This window comes from Saccoglossus kowalevskii, chromosome 19, assembly GCF_978046115.1.
Source record: "Saccoglossus kowalevskii chromosome 19, keSacKowa6.1, whole genome shotgun sequence".
NCBI classification, from domain to species: Eukaryota; Metazoa; Hemichordata; class Enteropneusta; family Harrimaniidae; genus Saccoglossus; species Saccoglossus kowalevskii.
In genome coordinates this window covers 30,776,881-30,799,381 of record NC_140659.1, presented here as the reverse complement: position 1 = coordinate 30,799,381, position 22,501 = coordinate 30,776,881, and the positions used below count along the sequence as shown (strand labels likewise).

Genomic DNA, 22,501 nt, shown 5'->3' with positions numbered 1-22,501 from the left:
TTATAAATTTTTGCTTACAATGAAGTTTATGCATACAATCACATGATACTACTTCCCAATACAATCACAAATAAAAATTCCCTCAAAGGCCTTTTTGTTGCCACCAGCCACTATTGAGACATTACCTTGGGCACCATGAGGTGTCAATGTGAATACACTCTTGGAACCATACTAGAAGCCTCTTATTAGACCTGAAAACATAATATGCAAAGGGGAGGCTTTAAAAAGAACAGCACCATCACCACCATCAGCTGCCCCCTCCCCCCTCCCACAAACTCCTGAAAGTCGTTACCTTTTGACACTCAAGCTCTACAGTTTCCGTTTCCCATTCGGTAGAATCTGCATCAATGGCTGAATCACGACTATGGTGTGCCACTAAGTGAGTCAAACTCATCCGTGATTGCTTCTCTTCCTGTATTTGAAGCTTTTCTCTGAAACAAGTAAAACTTTTATTAATATCAACAATTTATCCATTTATTTGGCGGAGGAAATTAAGCAGCTACGTCATTTCCATATTCATTCAACAAAACACTAGCCATAAATTGCATTACTTCTAAAATACATCAGACATCTAACGCTGTGACTACGAATGGATGAATTGTAAGCACTAAGTGCAGCATGTGTGGTCTGTTTTTGAATTCTTATTAGAGATTCATTCATGAGGTGTTTTCTCAGATGAGGTATACATGTATCCTCTATTCAGGTTCACCCCAACAAGAAGTGCACTTATCTATAGTTGTCTTTGTAGAGGATAGAAGGTAAGTTGAACTCCTATTAGAAAGACCCACTGTTTAATAATAATGAGATCGTTTTTCTGATAAATAGTGTTTACTATTAGATGGATTGGGCACTATGTGTCTAATGGCTCATTTTATAACTTTAAGGTGCTTTTTTTGGAAAGATAATGATATGCTACTGAACAGTTTAAACAAGCATTCTTAGTCATTCTTTCATCATGATGCCATTCAAAAATGAATAGAAATTTTCAACAAGGATGAAGAAGTGATTCTCTAACACTAAACAAAAGTGAGAAAAATGGAAGCAAAGAATAACATTGCAAGTGTACATGAAAACCTCTTTAAAAAACTGTTTGTTGCTATGTGTTGTCATGTCAACTGAAAGCACAGGAATTCCCAGTGTAATCATTTAAAGAGTGGCAATGTATTCTACTTACTACAAGATTTTTCAAAAGAAATAATCCACATAAAAGTCAAAATTCTTGTTGGGCACAGGAAGTCAAATCACTAGAATGAAGGCAAATTGTTGGCACAGAGTTCATCCATACGAAAATTAATTTACATGACATAAAGTGAACTCAAAAGTCAATGTATTTGATTTCATTCAACCCCAATCATCAAACTAGTTGTCATGACTACTGTTTCCTTTGGATGTATTAACCATGCGTTTTCAGACGTTCATGTTTTTCATTTCTTAACTTGTTGTCAACTTTTAGAATTGTTCTTAAGTCTAAATAAAGAAAGGAAGGAACTTTTTTTTTTTTTTAAATATTTTTGTGCCAGGCGACAGTTCTGGACATTGAATGTCACCGTTGTCTCTCCTGACTTTTTTTTTTTTATTTGTGCAAATTGCAAGTGCTAGTGCTGACACATAGTGCATTTTGCCACAGAAGTCATATTCATGTTTGGGAATACATGACAGGGCTGTGTGGCCATCTCTCTGTCAAATGGCAATTTTAATGCGCTATCCTGGCGTCAACCAGGCTCGGACACAAGCACCTGCGGACCTTAACCAAGGTTCCCCCAAAGTCGCATTCGTTAGTGAATGAATCTCGGCCAGTGGAATTGGCCTTCCCATTGAGTCTGTGGCACACTCACCCAGGGTAGGGATTGACCATTTGATGTTCAGCCTAAGGTAGGATTTGAACTTGGGTCTACTGATCATGAGTCTGGAGCGATAACCACTATGCTACCAGTGACCGGGACTTTGAGGAAGCCCCTCACTAGAGCCTACACTATACAATAACTCCCCAATCTTACACTGTACTTACTTGATAACTCTAAGTTCCTTCATTGCATCACTACGCTGTCTTTGCACATCATCAGAATCTCGGAGAGATTCCCCCAGCTCGCTAACTGCCCGGTCCCTCTGTCGCCTCAACTTATCACACATTTTTCTGACACTTTCACGTTCTAAAACAATCTTGTCACGTTCACTGAAAGCCCAATCACGGCGTTGTTTTGCAATGGCGGCATCCTGATTAGCTTCTCGTAACTCTTCTTTACATTTCTCCAATAGTTTATTCAAGCGCTCAACTTCTTTATACAAATGCTCAACATTACTTGATGCAGACTGCTGTCGCTGTTTCACATTGTAGCATTCCCGCAGGATTTGATCACGCTCATCAATGGCTTCTGTCCTTTCTTTACGTGCAACATCACGCTCATACCTATATTTCTCAAAATCATTCAGCGCATCGTCTCGCTGTTTCTGAACCTCAGCCTTATCACTTATTGTTTCATTACACTGTTCTTGCAGTTCCTGTTTCTGTTTTATGGCCTGGTCCCGGCTTTTCATAAGAGCAGCTATTTCAATTTTTAAAGATTTAATTTCATTGAGAGATGAATTTTTAACACCATCATACTTTGTCCTAGCATTTTTTTCTGCTTGCAGTTCATCCTGCAAAGCTTCAATCTCTTTGTGTACCACGTCTCGTTCACTCATTACACGCCGATACTCTTCGATCGCATCATTTCGTTCTAAAGTCACTCTAGCAAGATCTTTCTTTGCCAGTATCAGAACTTTCCTTGCGTTGTCCATTTCTTTCCTCACTTCATCTCTTTGCCTATCAGATTTCAATTTCCCTGCCCGGTATTGATCCCGCTCTCTTTCACGCTCACGTATGAGCTCTTCCCTATTTGTTATCATTGTCTTTAGTTTCTGTTTCATGTCATTGCTATCTTTCACAACTTGATCTCGTTCATGTTGCACTAGATCAAACTTTGAACGTAACCGTGACAACTCCTCCTCTTTATCTAAGTACCTCCTTCTAAGATCATCATAGCTCTTTTTCATTGATTCGTATTTCTCCAAAGCTGTGTCGTACATTTTATTTAGGACCTCGGAGGATCCTTTATGATTTATCATCTCGCGTAGCATCGAAAGTTCTCGCTTATCATCATTATGTAACTGCTTCAAGTCAACAATATCTTGCTGTGCCCGTCCCTTTTCCACTTTTAGATCAAAACACTCCTGTTTAAAAGAGTGTAACTCTCGAGTTTGGCGCTCACACACAGTAGCGTAGTTCGTACACTTGTGACTGATTTCCAAATAAAGACTGTTTAAAGTTTCCAGATCATTTTTAGCTTTCTGACATTCCTCCTTCAATCTATCATAATCTCGATTTGAGTGACTATCATGACGATGCCTGGGTGTCATTCCTGGATCATCCATGCTCCCAACGCTTCCGACACTGCCGCTATTTTGCTGTTGCATGACTCTTCTTTTATAGTGATCCAGTTCTCTTCTAATCTGATCTCTCTCATCCGAGATGAGCTTTGATTCAGCTTTCAGTAGTCGCACGTTCTCTTCACAAAGGTCATGACTGCAATACTGCTGCGTGGGAGGCAGAACCAATCTTGGGCCTGTGAGCACAAACAAGAAAATAATCAGAACACACCAACAAAATGACAGACCCAATCAGATTTATTACATATCGAAAAGATAACTCTCATGGCTGTCTTTTTTGTCATTTTAAGATGTTACGATAATGAATGTCTCGCATTAATCAATATACAAGATAGGTTCCTCATCAATTACATGACTTGTGTTTCTGTGCTTTTCTGTCATCAACCAGGTCAGATCCAACAGTTCAGTGACATTTACTGGGATGTATTATTTCACATCATCTAATACACATATTAAAATACTCTTACAACATTTTTGCACAACATTATTACAGAATTATTAATAATGCCACAAACTTTACTCAACTCAACAATCACACAAATGAAATATTCAAGACAAAGTATTGATTCAAAACCTACAATTCTACTTCTAATTAAATGACCACGTGTTCACGCTCACATTCTCAGATATCATACAGTAAGCAAACACATCACCAGCACATAGTAATCCTCATCCATTTTAACCCCTACTAGCTGTAATTATTTTGGGTAGTAGCAATTAATAACTACCGGTATCCTCTTTCGTGCAAAGCATGATGGGAAGAGAAGTACTGTATCATCTATTTAAAGAGCAACCTCAGAATATTTTTTACTGCTAGAAATGTTTTTTAGATTTTCACCAGCGGTGGATCTAAGCATACATGTATACCCACTTACATCCATCCCGTAGACAGATTCACCTGACAGTACCAAAGTAGTAATGATTTGCCGACTTTGAATGACAGTCCAGATCATTACCAGTCTCAGTGTCAAAATATTGTTAGTCACTGGATATATACGTCACATTTTTGTTGTTGAATGGTTGATTTCATGTTGGAAATACAATTGAAAATATAAGAATTCTGTGAATAGCATCAAGTGTAGTTTTCATAAGCATTATTATATAACAGATAAAAATTATTATTAGAAACCAATTAATTAAACAAAACATGGGGGTAGAAAAAATACTGTCAATATCCATTGAAGTAATGTTCTCCCCAGGATACGAAAAGCATGACAGTATCGTCACAGTGTAGCGGTGTACATGTCTGTGATACGAAAAGCATTACAGTATTGTCACAGTGTAGCGGTTTACATGTCTGGGATACGAAAAGCATTACAGTATTGTCACAGTGTAGCGATGTACGTGTCTGGGATACAAAAAGCATTACAGTATTGTCACAGTGTAGCGGTTTACGTGTCTGGGATACGAAAAGCATTACAGTATTGTCACAGTGTAGTGATGTACGTGTCTGTGATACGAAAAGCATTACAGTATTGTCACAGTGTAGCAGTTTATGTGTCTGGGATACGAAAAGCATTACAGTATTGTCACAGTGTAGCGATGTACGCGTCTGTGATACGAAAAGCATTACAGTATTGTCACAGTGTAGCGATGTACGTGTCTGGGATACGAAAAGCATTACAGTATTGTCACAGTGTAGCGATGTACGTGTCTGTGATACGAAAAGCATTACAGTATTGTCACAGTGTAGCGGTGTACGTGTCTGAGATACGAAAAGCATGACAGTATCGTCAGAGTGTAGCGGTGTACGTGTCTGGGATACGAAAAGCATTACAGTATTGTCACAGTGTAGCGGTGTACGTGTCTGGGATACGAAAAGCATTACAGTATTGTCACAGTGTAGCGATTTACGTGTCTGGGATACGAAAAGCATGACAGTATCGTCAGAGTGTAGCGGTTTACGTGTCTGGGATACGAAAAGCATGAGAGTATCATGACAGTGGAGCGGTGTACGTGTCTGGGATACGAAAAGCATGACAGTATCATCACAGTGTAGCGGTTTACGTGTCTGGGATACGAAAAGCATGACAGTATTGTCACAGTGTAGCGATTTACGTGTCTGGGATACGAAAAGCATGACAGTATCGTCAGAGTGTAGCGGTTTACGTGTCTGGGATACGAAAAGCATGAGAGTATCGTCACAGTGTAGCGGTTTACGTGTCTGGGATACGAAAAGCATTACAGTATTGTCACAGTGTAGCGATTTACGTGTCTGGGATACGAAAAGCATGACAGTATCGTCAGAGTGTAGCGGTTTACGTGTCTGGGATACGAAAAGCATGACAGTATTGTCACAGTGTAGCGATTTACGTGTCTGGGATATGAAAAGCATGACAGTATCGTCATAGTGTAGCGGTGTACGTGTCTGGGATACGAAAACATTACAGTATTGTCATAGTGTAGCGATTTACGTGTCTGGGATACGAAAAGCATGACAGTATCGTCAGAGTGTAGCGGTGTACGTGTCTGGGATACGAAAAGCATGACAGTATCGTCACAGTGTAGCGGTGTACGTGTCTGAGATACGAAAAGCATGACAGTATCGTCACAGTGTAGTGATGTACGTGACTGGGATACAAAAAAAATGACAGTATCGTCACAGTGTAGCGACATACGTGTCCGGGATACGAAAAGCATGACAGTATCGTCACAGTGTAGCAGTATACAAGTCTGAGATATGAAAAGCATGAGAGTATCATCACAGTTTAGCGGTGTACGTGTCTGGGATACGAAAAGCATGACAGTATCGTCACAGTGTAGCAGTATACAAGTCTGAGATATGAAAAGCATGAGAGTATCATCACAGTTTAGTGGTGTGCGTAACTGAGGAGAACACCAAATGAAATCATAACTATGCGTAACCTTCAAGTCAACAGAAGCCATCAAAATATCAGTCATGATGAAATTTAATTTTTAAATGATTGACATATTTAATACAAGCACATAAATCCATTATTAAATAAACATTAAAACCCTAAAAACCTTTTCAAGTGTTACCATGGAAATATGTAGTTAAATTATATGATTGTCATCAAAATAAATTATAGTTTCACACTAAACAGACATGAGATAACTGGTTTCAATGAAAAGTTTTCAATATTTTTATCTTATATATAAATTATATAGTTATAAAAAATACATATTATTGACAACAGAGCTATGTGACAGAAGGTTCCATGTTGTTTGGATGTGTACCACAGTACCATGCATTTCTATGCGCTCTGCGAGACCTGCTGTGGAACGCCTAATGAAGAGACGATGAAATCAACGAAAATCAAGGAAACAATTTAACTTTGAGGTAATATTCAACAACAAAATGAATGTATGTTGTACATGTAGAGTAGTATTATTACACTGTTCAGGAAAATCTCAACAACTAGCTCAAAAAGTTGTCGGAGAGGTTTCAACCATAGGCGGTGAAAATGACCTGATGTTTACTCCCAAGAATACAAATAGATGTTACATGTTCCTTTGCAAATGGTGACAAAAGTTGACAGCAGAATACAAAGGTTAATTAGTTTGAAAAATGTTATAATATCTCAGTAATAAAAATTCTATTTCAGTGGGTAGTCACATCTGAAACCACAGACAATCAGAAGATAGAGTATACCTAATACTTCAAGAGCTTGGGTCAAGGTACTTCTATCCCTAAGGGCTTGGCGGATGGATCTGCAACTGGCAACTCAGCGGGAAGCACAAGACCCCCTTGGAGTAACATACTGTAGTTGATATCAGATACATCACATACAGTAGTGAAAATATTATATTTAATAAATCAGATTTAGAAAGGTTACGTCTGGGTAGTCAGCCCGCAGCGAGATTTGATAGTCTTGTCTCTAGCCACTGTATATGTATAGTCAGGACACAACGCAGACAGATGATTTATGCTAGTTTTGTGTAATTACACAAGTGACCATTTTACAATATTTATGGGCCATTATTTATCAAGAAATTACAATCCTGGTCACAAGGCATCAGGATATACTTCTATGATCCCAACTTTTATTAATTTTTTTTGAAGGTTAACTTTTTGCACGACAAACCTGCTCATCATTATCACACATGAAGGTTACGAACAAATAATAATAATAATAATAGTAATATTAATAATGGTCATGTGGTCCATTATTAATACAAGGCTTTCAAATGATTACTATTTGAGAAATAATCTAATCCTGTCCTTTTTCTGACACTTGACACACGCCTACATGTACATGCCATTTTCATTGTCTGAGTATGAGATAACAACATTACATTATTTTAGGTGAGTATGTTCATTGCTTAGTGCAAATCATTCTCTTTGTGACATTTTGAGTGCTGTATTTGAAGATTTATAGCAGTTATATATTTTAATTATGCAATTTCTCTGATATCATACACAAGCAATTGCCCATACTCTACTCTGGATATCCCTTGTTCAAGTCCCTGGATGGTTCCCAGGGCAACAGTCCACCCTCTATTTTAAGAAAACTTCCCCTTGTGAGTACCCTGGGCATTGTCGGGGAGAGTCCACTCAATATCATTCCTGAATTATATGTTCAAACCTCAGCGGTGAAAAAAAACATGACACATGGCCTATAAAGTGACACTCATTTTGATTAAAGTGGCTCAGGTTTTTTAAGAGTATGAAGCATGTTTTGGAAGCTTCACCACTTTATTGCAAACTGTGAATTAATATTTTCTCACATTGCAGACACCATATGTCTCTGTAACGACCAATGTGATAAAAGTAACAATTATGGAAATGTTTTGCTAGTGCATATTTATCCTCTTTTCCATAATATTTTCTGATTGCAGTAGCATTGAGACCAAATTTCCATATTATTGACAGTTAGAATGAAAAATTGTGCAGACTGAATAAATTTTTAACAACATATTACGTAATGTGATTAATTATTAGATTTGAACTAACGAAACAAGATAATTGACAGTGCATTTGTTATAATGAAGTTAATCATTAAATTATGCAAAACTGATTTACTGAGTGAACTTGCTTTTACCCATTAGTGCTTGCTGTATTGTTCACACAGACCACATTGTCTGAAATGTTTGCAGTTCAAATTTCCCAGAATGCTTTGATGCAATCATGATAACTGCAGCAAACTGTTTAAATTTCACTTTTTGTGTTTTTCACAATTAAACGACATTCATCATGACGTAATCTTCAGAACCCAGACAAATTTTTGCTAGTACATAATTTCACGATTGTCTTGCGGAAGAAGAACACAGTTATTACTCGCAAGGATAGAACATTTTTTTTAACTTAATCAATCTATAATGTAGTGCAATTCCTACACAATGCATAATGGAATGTACCAATACAATAGTTGGAGTGTAACTCTATTCCCAAATGGTAGAGGAACAGACAAGGGGAAACCCATGGGAATATTTTATTGGAAATAATGAACAAATAAAGCACCCGTACCTCACAAAGCCACAGGCATAATTTCACACATTCACTTCAATACGCTTTTATGTATGTAATGTTTGCTTTCGCTTTAAAAAAATTTGATAACCATAGCAGACATGCGATGAATATTCTAGAGTAATGAATTAACATTTCTAATAATTTAATAATTTTATTATTCTCTGGAAAATTGGAGTTACCAATTTATTACACGCATGAGGAACAATTGCAGGTGAAGCAGCATAATGACATCAATCATATTTTGTCGCCTTTTCTGTTAAAAGTTCCAGTGAATACGCAAACCACAGAACTCGTAAAATAATATTGTGAATTAATTGTTATGTCACCCTATGGGCATTGTTTTTTCCACAACAATGCTATTGTTTACATTGTCAGCTTCTATGCGATTTCAATTCAAGTCCTTAGAAAACTTTGCGTCGATTTTGTTATAAATTGACTTATGAAAAAAATATTAAATTCAAAAGAATATGAGCAAAAAATGTTTTACTATTCTACGACAAATACACTCTAAAGTACTACATATATAAAGTGCAATCAATAATAAAATGTTATTTCTGCTTGAATCACACATTATATTATTTTTATCGGTTTTTAAATAAACACCATCCATGGAATGGTGTTAGTTACAGCTAAAAAATGATGAATGTTTTTATTTTCATTCAAGCATATTTTTATTCAGTCAACCAATTTCATCTTAATTTGCAATGACTGAAGTCAATTGAAATTGAATTGTTTAATATAATACATCAACTATGAAAAATACGAGTAGAAATTCGCCTTGGCAACATTCACCAAATATCTAGAGAAAGGTCAAATACAAGAACAGAAAAGTTCACCAGATACAGTTTCAAGCATGAAAATGTATTATGCTATCAAGAGAGTCTCGGTATTGAGTCCCGGTATTGTCATTTAAATGACCCAAGACAACATATAATTAATAATATGAACAGTTTCCGAGAAATATTTAGTACAAAATATAAGAAAAGAATGTCTTAACCCGAATGACATACCCCCTACACTGTACAATACAAAAAAAAAGCAATTGAAAATTTAAACTGTTATGACAAGGTATGTTTCAGCTTTGCTTGACAAAAAAACATCTCAAATGGCAAAGTAGAGACATCATGCTGACACATTAATATAAAAGGTTCAATACATACATCGTCTGTAGTTGTTGGTTTCTCCCATTAACTCGATGAAGTAGAAAGGTTGAACTTTCCGGAGGAACAACTTGAGGAAATCCACCCGCCGTGTTGTTGATGGGGTTCCAGTTAGTTTACATGCCGCCATGTTTCAATATCAACCACTGTGCAGAAATGTATTAAGTAAGGGCAAAAATAACTAATTTAGTAATTTTCAACCAAAATAAATCGACTCAATGTGCATTTGGTACTAAAGTTCAATATAAATTTGACTAATAAAAAAAATTTCTAATCTTCGAAAAAATGTTAAAACCGAAATTATAAATTTTAGTAGAAAGTCAGAAAAGAAGCATATCTTAAATTAATATTAATTTTCATGCTTAATTTCTTAATCAATATTTAAATTACATCTGTGTTTCATCTAAACTGTTGTATGGTATTAATTATGCATACACCTATACAAATTATATTATTATATTAATTTCATAACTAAACACAAAATGTCAAAAGACAAAGATTAAGAAGGGTTATGTTTAAAATTAAGCTGACAAAATCGTCCAATCAGGCTGTGTTATTCGGTTGAATATCAAATGTTATAATTTTTTTAGCCTGCATTATATCAACTGCTATAAAGTTATAAATAGACCACCCATCTTTCTACAACGGTCTGATATGTCATCACAAACAAACCTGGCAATTTATATATTTATTAAATTTAATTTTCAGTTTTATAAATGTTTGATAGAATTATTGAAACTAAAAATTTAATTTTTCAGATGCATAAACAGCGAATATAATTGGACATTTGTTTGCAATTATATTGTTATACTTAAAGCAAGTTCTGAACCAATTTAATGCATATTCTTAATTGTATGTTTAAATAGAATATTATTTGCAATCAAGGCAATGAATGATTATTATTATTATTGATGTAATGTTGTACAAAAATATCGATATTTTGTTATCAATTAGACTTTAATTCTAAATGAATGAAAGTGATTGTCGTGTAGAGAGATATATTATCTAACAGTTGCTGTTAAAAATTATGCCTCAATACAGATATAAGACCCTGTTGTTACACTAACTATAATGCTTGCGAGTGCACATAAACAAACTACGTTCAATGAATGAATTGTACTGCCATCATGTTCTAATTATTGACGTCTTTAAGATGTAAATTATATTGCTTAAAAAATGTTTAAAAACTTGCATAAACTATTTTAGATAAACTCATCCTTGATTTAAAAATAAAAACACAGCTATCAGTTTTCAATCTGACCATTATTTCAAGGTAAATAATTATATAAAAAAATATGCAAATTAACATAACTAAGTAACACATTGACTGCACTGTTAATAACTCATTAAAAAAATACCCGAAAATATCTGCGCTTTAGACTGACTATTGAAAGACTTGTCAACCATTACTGTTCTGATGATGTGAAGCATCTACTCAGCTAGTACTACCTGGTCCTCACAAATAGATTCCAATTTTCTTCACAAGTACCAAGGTAGACATGTAAGCTGCCAGACGAGACCAAGAAGCGAAGCCTTCATCATGGTGTGCACTCCAATGGGAAGACAATAGTGGAGTGATACAACCAATAGGGTTGACAGAAAGAATAGAAATATGGAGTCTTCTATTTATAAGCAGGGAGTGGAAGGGTCATCATAGGAGGGACATTTTTAAAGTGAAGCCATTTCATTTTGAGCAAGGGAGATTTGCTCTAACCACTTTTCAATGAGAGATTGCAGGGTATATAATACCCGGTATTCTCTTTTATAAATATTCATATCAACATTTAATTTCTATTTTCAAAGAGGCTCCTTGTAAAATATTTCAATATTGAACATTGCTGTTGCTATGGTTTCATTTGTATTCTACCAAAATTCTTATTGATTTATTTTTGTAGAGTTTCCTACCAATGTTTTTTTCCAATACTTCATCAACTGTCATTTAAATTTAGTAACTGAATTGAATAAAATTAGATCATTTATTTTTTGGAAATTAAGAAAAAAATGTTTAAGTATAATTTGTTAAAACATATTCTTGGTGAACAGAAAAGTCAATAATTCAAAAATTAAAATTAATTTTCTTGAAACAAATGTGTACAACAAATTTAACTGCTAATATTATTTTTGGTTATAAATTAACTCAAAAATGTTCTTTATATATCAATAAATTTAGAGGAAAAGTACTGCAATATTTCTTTTTAAAATGATTCTAACGATAATAGGGTCAGGTGTAAGTAGCGTTCCATTAGCCACAACATTATACCAATTCAGTTTTACACAAAAGAACATGATGTTATAATCAGAGAAGGAACAATGTACAACATTTTACAAATCATGAAATGCCCTGGTACAATAACAGCAACAAAATGAAAAAAACTTTTTCTGCTTCAGTTACTTCCCCTCTGAAGTACAAATGAAAACATTATTGTACTCAGTATGTGCTTCCTTATGTTGGCGGTTTGCAACACTTAAAGGACCCTATGGGAAATGAAATTGAAATGATATGCATACATAATTTTTCACCCTTTTATTAACGTATCATATCGACCATGGTTACGTTTACATCTCTGTCAGCCATGATTGAATATGCAAATTTTGTACCTCTTGACCTTGAGGTATTAACTACAGCATTACAAATTCATATTTAACGATAAATGAACTAAATTCTTAAGTGAAGAAAGGTTGAAAATATTATGTTTATTAAAATTAGCAAAAACATAGTGTTAGAATTAACCCGAAAATAACTAGATCACGTCCAAGTTAAACAATTTAATCATTTTGTTGCTAATTTTTCACTAAATGCAATTAATCAACCAACAACTGACTTATCTTAATTTGATCAAAACTGGAAAGAAAAGAAAATTTATACAAAGCATTGAGTACAAATACTTAGAATATACAGAAATAATACAGTCAAATTAGTGAAGGAGACTGCAAAAACATTAAAGCTGAGGTGGCTGGAACATTTCTAAACTTTTGGTATATATATATATATTACACTTAGATACAAGTATTATTGTGTTTCTTTTAGAAATTAATTAGTGTTCTATACAGACATGTCCCTTGTTTTAATTACACAAACAATGACTGCATATCTTTTGTACAATATCATAATTGAATAAATGCATTCCTTGTTACAGCAACAATATTAGTTATTAACCACCATATTACACAGACATACTGTAAAATACTTTATTTTAGCTGGAATTAATTTTCGCTGAAAAGACATTTTGGGTGTTTTTTTATGGAATTTATTTTCATTGATTTTTGACAAGTTGAATGTCAAATATAGGAAAAAGGGTATATTCGCTGGATTTTATTTTCACTGAATCATTCCTTCTGCAAAAAAAAAGTGAAAATTAATTCCAAGCGAAAAAAGTATTTTACAGTAATCCAGATTATAAAGCCCACATCATTTCCCAGGATGAATACCAAATAAATAGACAAGGATTTTAAAATCAATGGAAAACAAAAGACAAATCCGGAGTGTACACAGACAATTTATGAAGTTATGTTGTGACCGGATTACATGACATAGGCTGCATAAATTATACACAGTTTCCACCTTAATTAGAGGATTAGCAAAATGTATTCCCAAAGACTGATTCAGTTATTTATTTTGTTATCAACTGGTAGCTTTCATGTCTATTTTTCCAGTTTTCCCAGCACCACCACCTTTTCCTTCCCCCATTTTATTATTTTATTTAAGAAGTGACATTAAGCCTCAAAATATAAGTTATTTTGAAATGCATTGATGTCTTGAAGTTTCATTTTGAAACAGGATGTAAGAGTGCCCTCAATGTAAGACATCTTATCATGATAAAAGCACAAAGGAACATTTCCCATTCCTGTTAATTTTATGAAGTTATGAAGCTCTTTTTTACACTATCCTTTATAACAACTTGATCCAGTCAATAATCATATTTGTAAAACTGAAATTAATCCATCTTTGAAGAAAGCTACCAACATAATGAATAATAAATACTTGTAGAGGATCAAGTCAACGCAATATCCGTTGATTCTTAAATTATTAATAATCTCAAAAGCGCTTGACTAACCAGGTGTCACATCTGATTTTCCATCATTCAAAAATGTTTCTAACAGTCTACATTTTTTTTAACCATTTTTATATTTTTTTATGTAGTGATTCAGAAGCTCAATTGATATATTAATTTTTATAAATTTTATTCAATCATATCGGCCAAAGAACTAAGGTTTTTTTTTTTTATATGGCAAATATATGGAAATGGCCTACGAGGCTAGTTGCCAAGATTAAATATTTTGACAGTTTTTCAGAATATTAATAGAAGAATCTGACAAAATTTGTCCAGACTGAAATTATTAAAAGATAACTAACATGTATAAATAGCACTTAACACTAAAAACATAATATCTATTTTGATAAGTATTTCAACGTACCAATAATTTACGGCCAAAATAACGTCACTTCTTATCTATTACGTGGATTGATATTAAATTGGAAGTACTGGCATCTGCTGATGTAAAACTAAGTAAATATTGTAGATTTATATATTAGTGAGAACATTACACTTCCGTTCAAATTCTGTAAAAATTGATATGAAAAAATATATCATATAAATTTTCAAGTCAAGTGGTTGAAATATTTGTTTACCATGCAAAACTTATCAAATCATCTGTCGTCTGCAGTTTGTTTGAAATGTGACTGATGACCTTTGACCTCAAATAAAGTCATTAAGATCTGACAGATGAGCATGACACCTAATTTATATGATGTCTCCAGTATCCACATATTGATGGGTTTCAGTGTTTGTATTTCAATTACATTTGTTTATGTTTTAAAACTTAAATAATATTTGTTTATTGAAAAGAAAATAGATTCCACCAACAGGTGACAACCAGACTTTCGTCAGCCATGATAGATGAATTTTGACCTTCAAATTATATTTCAATTATCACATCTTTTAAATATCAAAGTAATTTTTTTATAAAATATTTTAATCAAGCGAATTGGGAAACGGGTTAGTCTTATTTTTGTTTATATACTAGTATGAATATTTTAGGTGTTTTACTTAAATTATTCAGTTTTTTATATATCATATTTTGGTGCCTAACAAAACATTGGAGTCAATACATTATTGGAGGATGAATAGACAGATTTTGTTCAAGGTAAAATGATCACATGTCTGTTTGTAAATTTTAAACCATTGCTGTACTGTACATGTACTGCTATACCCTTTGAGTGAGTCTCTCCTAGTTCAAGATAATCACTGCAATTTGTAAGTCTCAACCAATATCTTTGAGTGATCGAATAATAATTGACCACACAAGCTTGTCAATGTGAGTAACGATCGTTATCGAAACTTGTAGAAATGCTAAAACTGAAATAGCTCCTGATGAACACTGTTACGGGCAGTATACAAAAATTGGGAGGCGAAAATACGGTACAAGGCAGAAAGTAACTCCGAAGAGTACAGTTACGAGTTTTCGTCATGTAAGATGACAGCAGTAGACAAGGAAAATAAAGCACATTTCTCTAACTGCCAAATATGAATATGTCATAAAGAGATACAAAATTATATAAAATACTATTAAAAACAACTTTTGGAAAAGTATCACCAAGGATTTGCATCGTTCATAACCATGTATGATAACATGTGATGTATCTTTTATGAGAAGTAAACTATCTCGCTATGTAATCTGTGCCGGTCGGTCAAACATATTTCTAACCACTAGCATCATAGGATGCAATTTGTTTGACTTCTCCAATTCACAAATCACACCTTTGCTAAACCTCATCTTATAAATCTTTTTAATATTACGTACAATGAAAAACTGGGATTTGAAATTCACGTGGGCGATTGCCTTGAAACCTTGCCTTGATGCTTCATAATTTTTTTTTTCACGAAAGCATTTTCAGAAATTTTGGCTTTCAAATTGGGTGATCTCATAATACTAAATATAAAGGCCTAGAAAATTCATACTTTTTTCATACAATAAGCCAGTTCACTGTTGGACTGCCATTTTGTTTTGTACCTATGATGTAATGGAGGGTCAAAGGTCACTTGATACACACATTGAACACTGTTAACCTGCAGTTTTCATTGTGTCACACATATTTTCTTGAGATTTGCGCAATTTTTTTTTGTAGTAGTAATAATAATAATATTTGTAATAAATACTTTTTTTTCTAACAGTAAATAGCAATATGATAATAAATGAAAAGGTTAGAATGTTCTATGATATTCTACTGAACACAGTGCAGTTCATTCTAAAGTTATACCCTTTAACTTAGTCACAATAATCTCTGGGACCCCTAAGAAACTGCACAGAACCCATTTACTGATTTATAATTGAGCCAGGTTTTTTATGATGTGTCAATTAGGCTGGTTAACTTGTTCATCTCTGTTAGATGGAAGATGAAAAATAAACTGATAACCTCGCAGGGAACAAATACACATTTTTGAAACGGTGTCCAAAACACAATTAAAATAAATCAATATACAGAACAATATACTTGTCAAAAGTTCAGAAAATATGAAGTAACTATTGGTTACAGTGAAAAGAACATGTGCAGAATTTTCCTGAATCAAACAAAATTTATAGAAAGAATAATACATAAAACCAATCAACACTGGCGACATTGCACAATAGAACCAATCCAGCAGACAAAGACTTTGAATGGATTGAAAATTACAGCACTATATAATGGTATTTTGAATTAACTAAGAGACAGTCTTGATAAAGTAATAGGGGGTCTGTCACATCAATGATTGTAAATAATTCTCGCTTGGTTAACGCTGAACAAAAGGAAACATGAATGGCATTACGAAAAGAAAATACCGACACAGTTCAAATTTACCTCATCACCATGATTGAAATAATGTCTTTTCAAAGGATTCAAAGGATTTCTAGTTGCATGATGACAATTTGTGATTTCCTTCTTATCGTAACTGAATTTAAAACTCTGTATTAGGAGGTACTCCCTTTAACTCAGCTAGGGATTCCGGTTTGCCAGCTTGCAGACTATACCATAGATATTAGATGGACAACAGTTTTTGGTAAAACTCTTACTTGACATTTATCAAGATAAATTACCTTCACATGTTTTTCTGCAGATTTGAAAATAAACTTGGCAAAATCAAATGCATATTGCAAATCCATATTTGTTCTATTAGAAATTTGACTTATTTTGACCGTAGACACTCTGTCATTTTTGTAAATAACACTAATAATAAAGCAAATACTGTATTCTGGATTTAAATTTAGACCAAAAAAAATATTTTGCAGGTAATTTTTGGGAAAATAGATAATGGTAATTATGACCACTGAGAAAAGAGAAATTATGCACCAAATTCTAAATATTTTAACTAGAACAAAATGCAGATAAAAAGTCGAAAAACTTGTGATTGTTTTCGTGATGAAACTGAAACCTTGTAATCCTCTTTTATCATTATTTTGAATTTAAAAATGGCAGCCATTTTGAATTCAAAAATCGTTGAAACCCAAATTTCTGAATTGCCTCCCTCCAAACTTGAGTTAAAAATGTCTATAATGTCCATTATAGAAATATGAGGGATTACAAGTAAGTTTTTACCTAATCTATCCTCTAACCTTTTTTTAAATAAAATAACATGTTAAATTTTGTAGAAATATGCATGAATAACAGTGTGTTGAAACTATGGATCTATCAGATCAATGCTCAACTAACATGATGTAACTCAAACTCATTTTGTTGGTTGCAATGGCAATAGAGAGAAAGGAAATGTTAGAATTTACACCCACTGTAGGAGATGAAATCCACATTAATTTAATTATGCATGCAAACGAGCAGTTAATTGTATCATAACATTAGTTTCCCTGAGGCAAAATAACCATAAATGATAATTAAGTAAAAACTGGTGTTTAAATTCATAGCCTTATATGGTAGTATGCAAATAATTTCAGATGATTTAAATCACCCCAGTGTGTCAGATGTCTGGAGGCCATGTTTATTGCTATTGATTTATGTTCTGTGAAATTGTAATCTTTATACATCAGGAAACAATAAAAATAAAACAATTTCAAAATAGTAGAAATTTCAATGGAATAGAAAACTTTTTTTTAAATGAAACAAAGTGAGATGATTTGTATATTTATGATACAGAAATTTAAATATACAGTAGAGGGTTGAACCCTGTATCATAATGTTTTGTTGTTGCTCAACGTCAAGTTCCAAATAGGTGTGTAACAAACAGTTTAATCATTAATGCTAGAAATTTCTGCTCTTTCATTTTATTGCATTCATTCTCTAAAAGTGTCCCAGGACAAGAGGGAAATTTTCACTGCTACAAAAATTGCAAAACTAGAGCAGTACATTGCTTCTGTACATGAATTTCATACGCTTCTTTCAATTTAGGTATTGTTTGGGGACAGTTAGTTTCAGAATTCACTGTAATAAGGCAATAATATCACCTTAACATTCAGAAACCACTGTAACAAGGCAATATCATCACCTTAACATGGCAGCTATCAGTTCCAATGTGACTTCAAACATCCACCAGTAAGAATGAGTAAGAATGCTGATAAGCGACAATGTCTATTTCTCTTTTTTGATTTCTATCATTTCACTTCATTTCATAACCATATAAAAAAAAACACATAATTATAACAAAAATCAACAAGTTGACTATGACCTTCTACGAAAAAATGAAAGTGTAATTATAAGACATAATTACTTATCATTGATCCATGGGTACCATTTCACTAACAATGTAGACACCTGTGCCAAGCACAATTGTTCAAATATAAAGTAGCTTTCATCACCTAGGAAACTAATTAATTGGTGACAAATGAGTACAATTTTGAAGAATTCACTCATGAATAAACAGACGAGTGATTAATTCATTTCAATATTGAGTCAAATGAAGCATGATTGATTGAAACTACGACAACGACTTCATACTCGCATTCAAAAATAAATGAAATTATTGTTATCTAGAAAAATAGTTAATATCACATGAATATTTAACATCAAAGTTCACAAACTAATGTTAATAATCCTAACAAATACACTAGACAGTTACTGCAGTAGTAATGACGTTACAAGTTGACCAATAATGGGCAATTCAATATTCACACGTTTCAAACATGAAATATTAGGGTAGGAATACCTTTGACACAGAAGTTAAAAAACTAAGACTGCATAAACTAGTTTTTGAATTAAACAACAAATATGTGTATTTTTACCAATTTGAAATTTTAGATGGCCACCAGAGAATGCCTAATACTATGGAAAATTAAAAAGTCTTTGTTTCCATAAGAAACTGCTATTTATTTTAATTATAATTTCAGAAAATATCCTTCTGGTCCCCATCAAAGTTCACTCAAGCCACAACAACAATTCAGGTATTTAAATCAGTCCAAGTTTTGGACAAGAAATTGAATGTCTCAATTTTACTTTTTCTGTTCGTTATTTTAAAATACAAAAAAATTTGTGTATAATTTCACCACATAAAATTTTGTCACATTAGCCAGCTACCAAAAAGCTACCAATGTTGTTGATGCTTTTTACAGGTTATTTTGAGATTCAATCCAACCACACACCTGTCAAAAGATTACATTTTCTTTTTTTAATCAAAAGGTCAGAAGTCAGCTATTCCATTCTTGGAGTGGGTGTACAAATGCTATGGAAGATGGAGAAACAAAATTAACAACATTATCAGGTTAATTACACATTGGATGCAAATTGCTCTTATTTCCAAAGAATAATCTCCAAGCGGATGATAGAAGATGCTTATCAAATGATACCATGTGGGATTCCCATCAGTGAGAGGGCAAAGGTCAACTAGAAATTTATAGTCTTTCTATACAGATACAAAATGCAGCCATTTTGTTTCTTCAGGGCAATAACAAACTCATTTTAAATAATTATTTAAATTTGTTTTTAATTTCAATTTTAATATTTTATACTGGGTAAAAAAAAGCAGAAACTATTATGCTACACTTTTGAAACAAAAAAATGATATTTTTTCATCTTTTTTTCAATGATATCTGCAAATGCCACCAAATATGAAATAGCATACATTTAACAAGAATACAAAACTTTGACAAACCTTGAAACAGTATTCTTCCTTGTAGTATATTTTACAAGACCTCTATAGCAAGATGTGTCGGTACTTACCAAAATCTGTCAAAATACCTTAGAACTCCAGCGACGATGATATGCTGACATTGACAATGACGACCAAACTCGGTAAAAGCCCCTGACTGATCCTTTAGATCTTTGTAATCAAACATTGACACAAATCCACATCCCTAGAACTGCAGCGGTGACACTATGCCAACACTCGAAGTGTACCCCACCTTGGGTGAAAACCCCTCGTCTGTCCTGAAATGTACCAGGGCTTACGTGAAAGCCCCCCGTCTGTACTGAAGGGTACCGAGGCTTACGTGAAAGCCCCCCGTCTGTCCTGAAGGGTACCGAGGCTTACGTGAAAGCCCCCTGACTGTCCTGAAGTGTGTGCCAGCATAAAATCATTAGATTGCTGCATTTAAATACTAATACAAATTGCCAATTTTTATAAAGCTTTTCAGTTCAGGAAAGCCATCCTAATTGTGTGACCTATGTCATGTTTGTCAGTCATTACGTTTTAATATATGTATGTTTATGTACGTTATTAGTGTTTGGGTCAGAGGCCATGAAAAGCAATAATCAATTTTCATATTTTAAAAATATTTTGCTTATTGGGAAGAGAGGTCTTGTACTAGAAACAAGTGAAGTAAATACACTACATTCAATTCTGAATTTTTGCAATATCAAACACACACTAAAATTCCCCCATACGTTTTATTATCATTATGACAGTACAAAATCACTGCTCTAAATTGTGTAGTTCCAGTGTTGTCTATTTCTATTTGCAAACATAATGACATCTACACTTCTCTTATCACCCCTCACCAGCAGTGTTTAACCAAAAAACGCTCACTCACTCACAGTCTACTCAAAACATTGGCATTCTCACTCCTATTATCACAATCAACAAATAAAATAAAGTATGGTACTGTTACTTTCACCACAATATCACAACACATAAAAGAGCTTTGTGCCGAATTCAAAATAGGTCATGTTTGTCAAATGAAAACAAAAATTTAGGGTCATGAGACGATTTTTTGAGATACAATGTCATGAAAAATGATTGAAATTGGCATTTCTACACTGCTTTCTTTGTGTCCACTTGGTCCAAAATTAACAAATAAATTATAGAAAATACATAAAATTCAAAACCTGAAGCATTGCATTGTTTATCGACTAAGTTATTTATTGTCTTGACAACAATAAATCCCATCATGCATTGCTGTTCTAATTCTGCTTCAGGTGTTCACTGAACACAAATAACTTAGAAAGTATGTAATGTTCCAAGCTCGCTCAGATGCAGTAATAACATAAGTAAAATAATCGTCCTATGAATTTGAAAGATAGGGCTATACAGAAAACAACTCAAGAATCAAACAAAACTTATTATAAATAATAATAATAAAAAAATCCATAAAAACAGAAGTTCATGGCCCAGAAAATTGTTGACAAATAGGACATGATGACATCAACTGTGTCATGCAGGTCAAAGAACATAACTTACTTTTGTGTTCACTTTCTGCTTCAGATTCAGACGTATAGGGGGATGCTGTTGACTGTGATGAACCTGAAAATTTAGAGAGAATTTATGTAAATTAATGTTGTTGAATTGCGCATCTATCACTGTTTAAAGCAATTGAGCGGAGAAGCAGTTTTGAATGGTAAAAACTGATATGAAATATTCATATTAAATATTCATATTAAATATTCATATTACTACTGATTCTACAAAAGACGAAAAGTCATGATTGAGATTAAATAATTTTAAATCCAGAAATGTTATATATATATATATGGTTACTGCTTAGTTAAAGTTACAGAAATGATGATGGTGGTGTTACAACGGGAAACATGACATGGACAATCCAATTTTACCAAGCAATTGACCACAGTAAACTAGTAAGTCACAAACAAAATATGGTTATATTAGTAATACTCGTATACAATATGACATCATCTTACTGAGTGTGCAGATGGCTGTCCTGGAACACCAATGACATACCTGAGATGGTACCAAACAAAAGCTGAAATGCCATTTTTGGAATCCTAACAGCTAATTGGGAATTCAGACCATACAATACTATGACAGGGTGTCTTCAAAAGACAACAAAACAACCTTAGTCCACAACAGAAATAATCAATAACCAGAATGCAACACGGCATAAATAATCAATAACCAGAATGCAACACGGCATAAATATCAATTTAAAAGCTTAGAGATCAACATATACTGGTATGTACAGGAAGGTATTCCTGTCAGTTTCTAAAAATGAGAATTAAACTAACAGGGCAGGTAGTGATCACTTCAGCATTTGCAGATCTGAAAAACAAAACTGAATAAAATTCTGACAGGAAGTAAAACTCTAAAGACAGGAAACCTGACTTAAGTTTTAT

At 33.4% G+C, this 22,501-nt stretch overlaps 1 protein-coding gene across 2 annotated transcripts in view; it reads right to left on the bottom strand.

The window, feature by feature from the left end:
- LOC102809660 (disks large homolog 5-like) overlaps nt 1–22,501 on the bottom strand; it is a 76,977-nt gene that overhangs the window by 20,719 nt on the left and 33,757 nt on the right. The window contains exons 1-4 of one of the 2 annotated variants that reach the window (XM_085493894.1): nt 22,110–22,227; nt 21,612–21,674; nt 2,009–3,602; nt 293–431 (exon numbers count right to left, since the gene is read on the bottom strand). In XM_085493894.1, the coding sequence (XP_085350020.1) occupies nt 293–431; nt 2,009–3,602; nt 21,612–21,674; nt 22,110–22,143 (1,830 nt within the window). In that variant the 5' untranslated portion in view covers nt 22,144–22,227. Of the gene's footprint in view, nt 1–292; nt 432–2,008; nt 3,603–21,611; nt 21,675–22,109; nt 22,228–22,501 lie in introns of those variants that run through there. The other variant, XM_085493893.1, reaches the window with a different exon arrangement.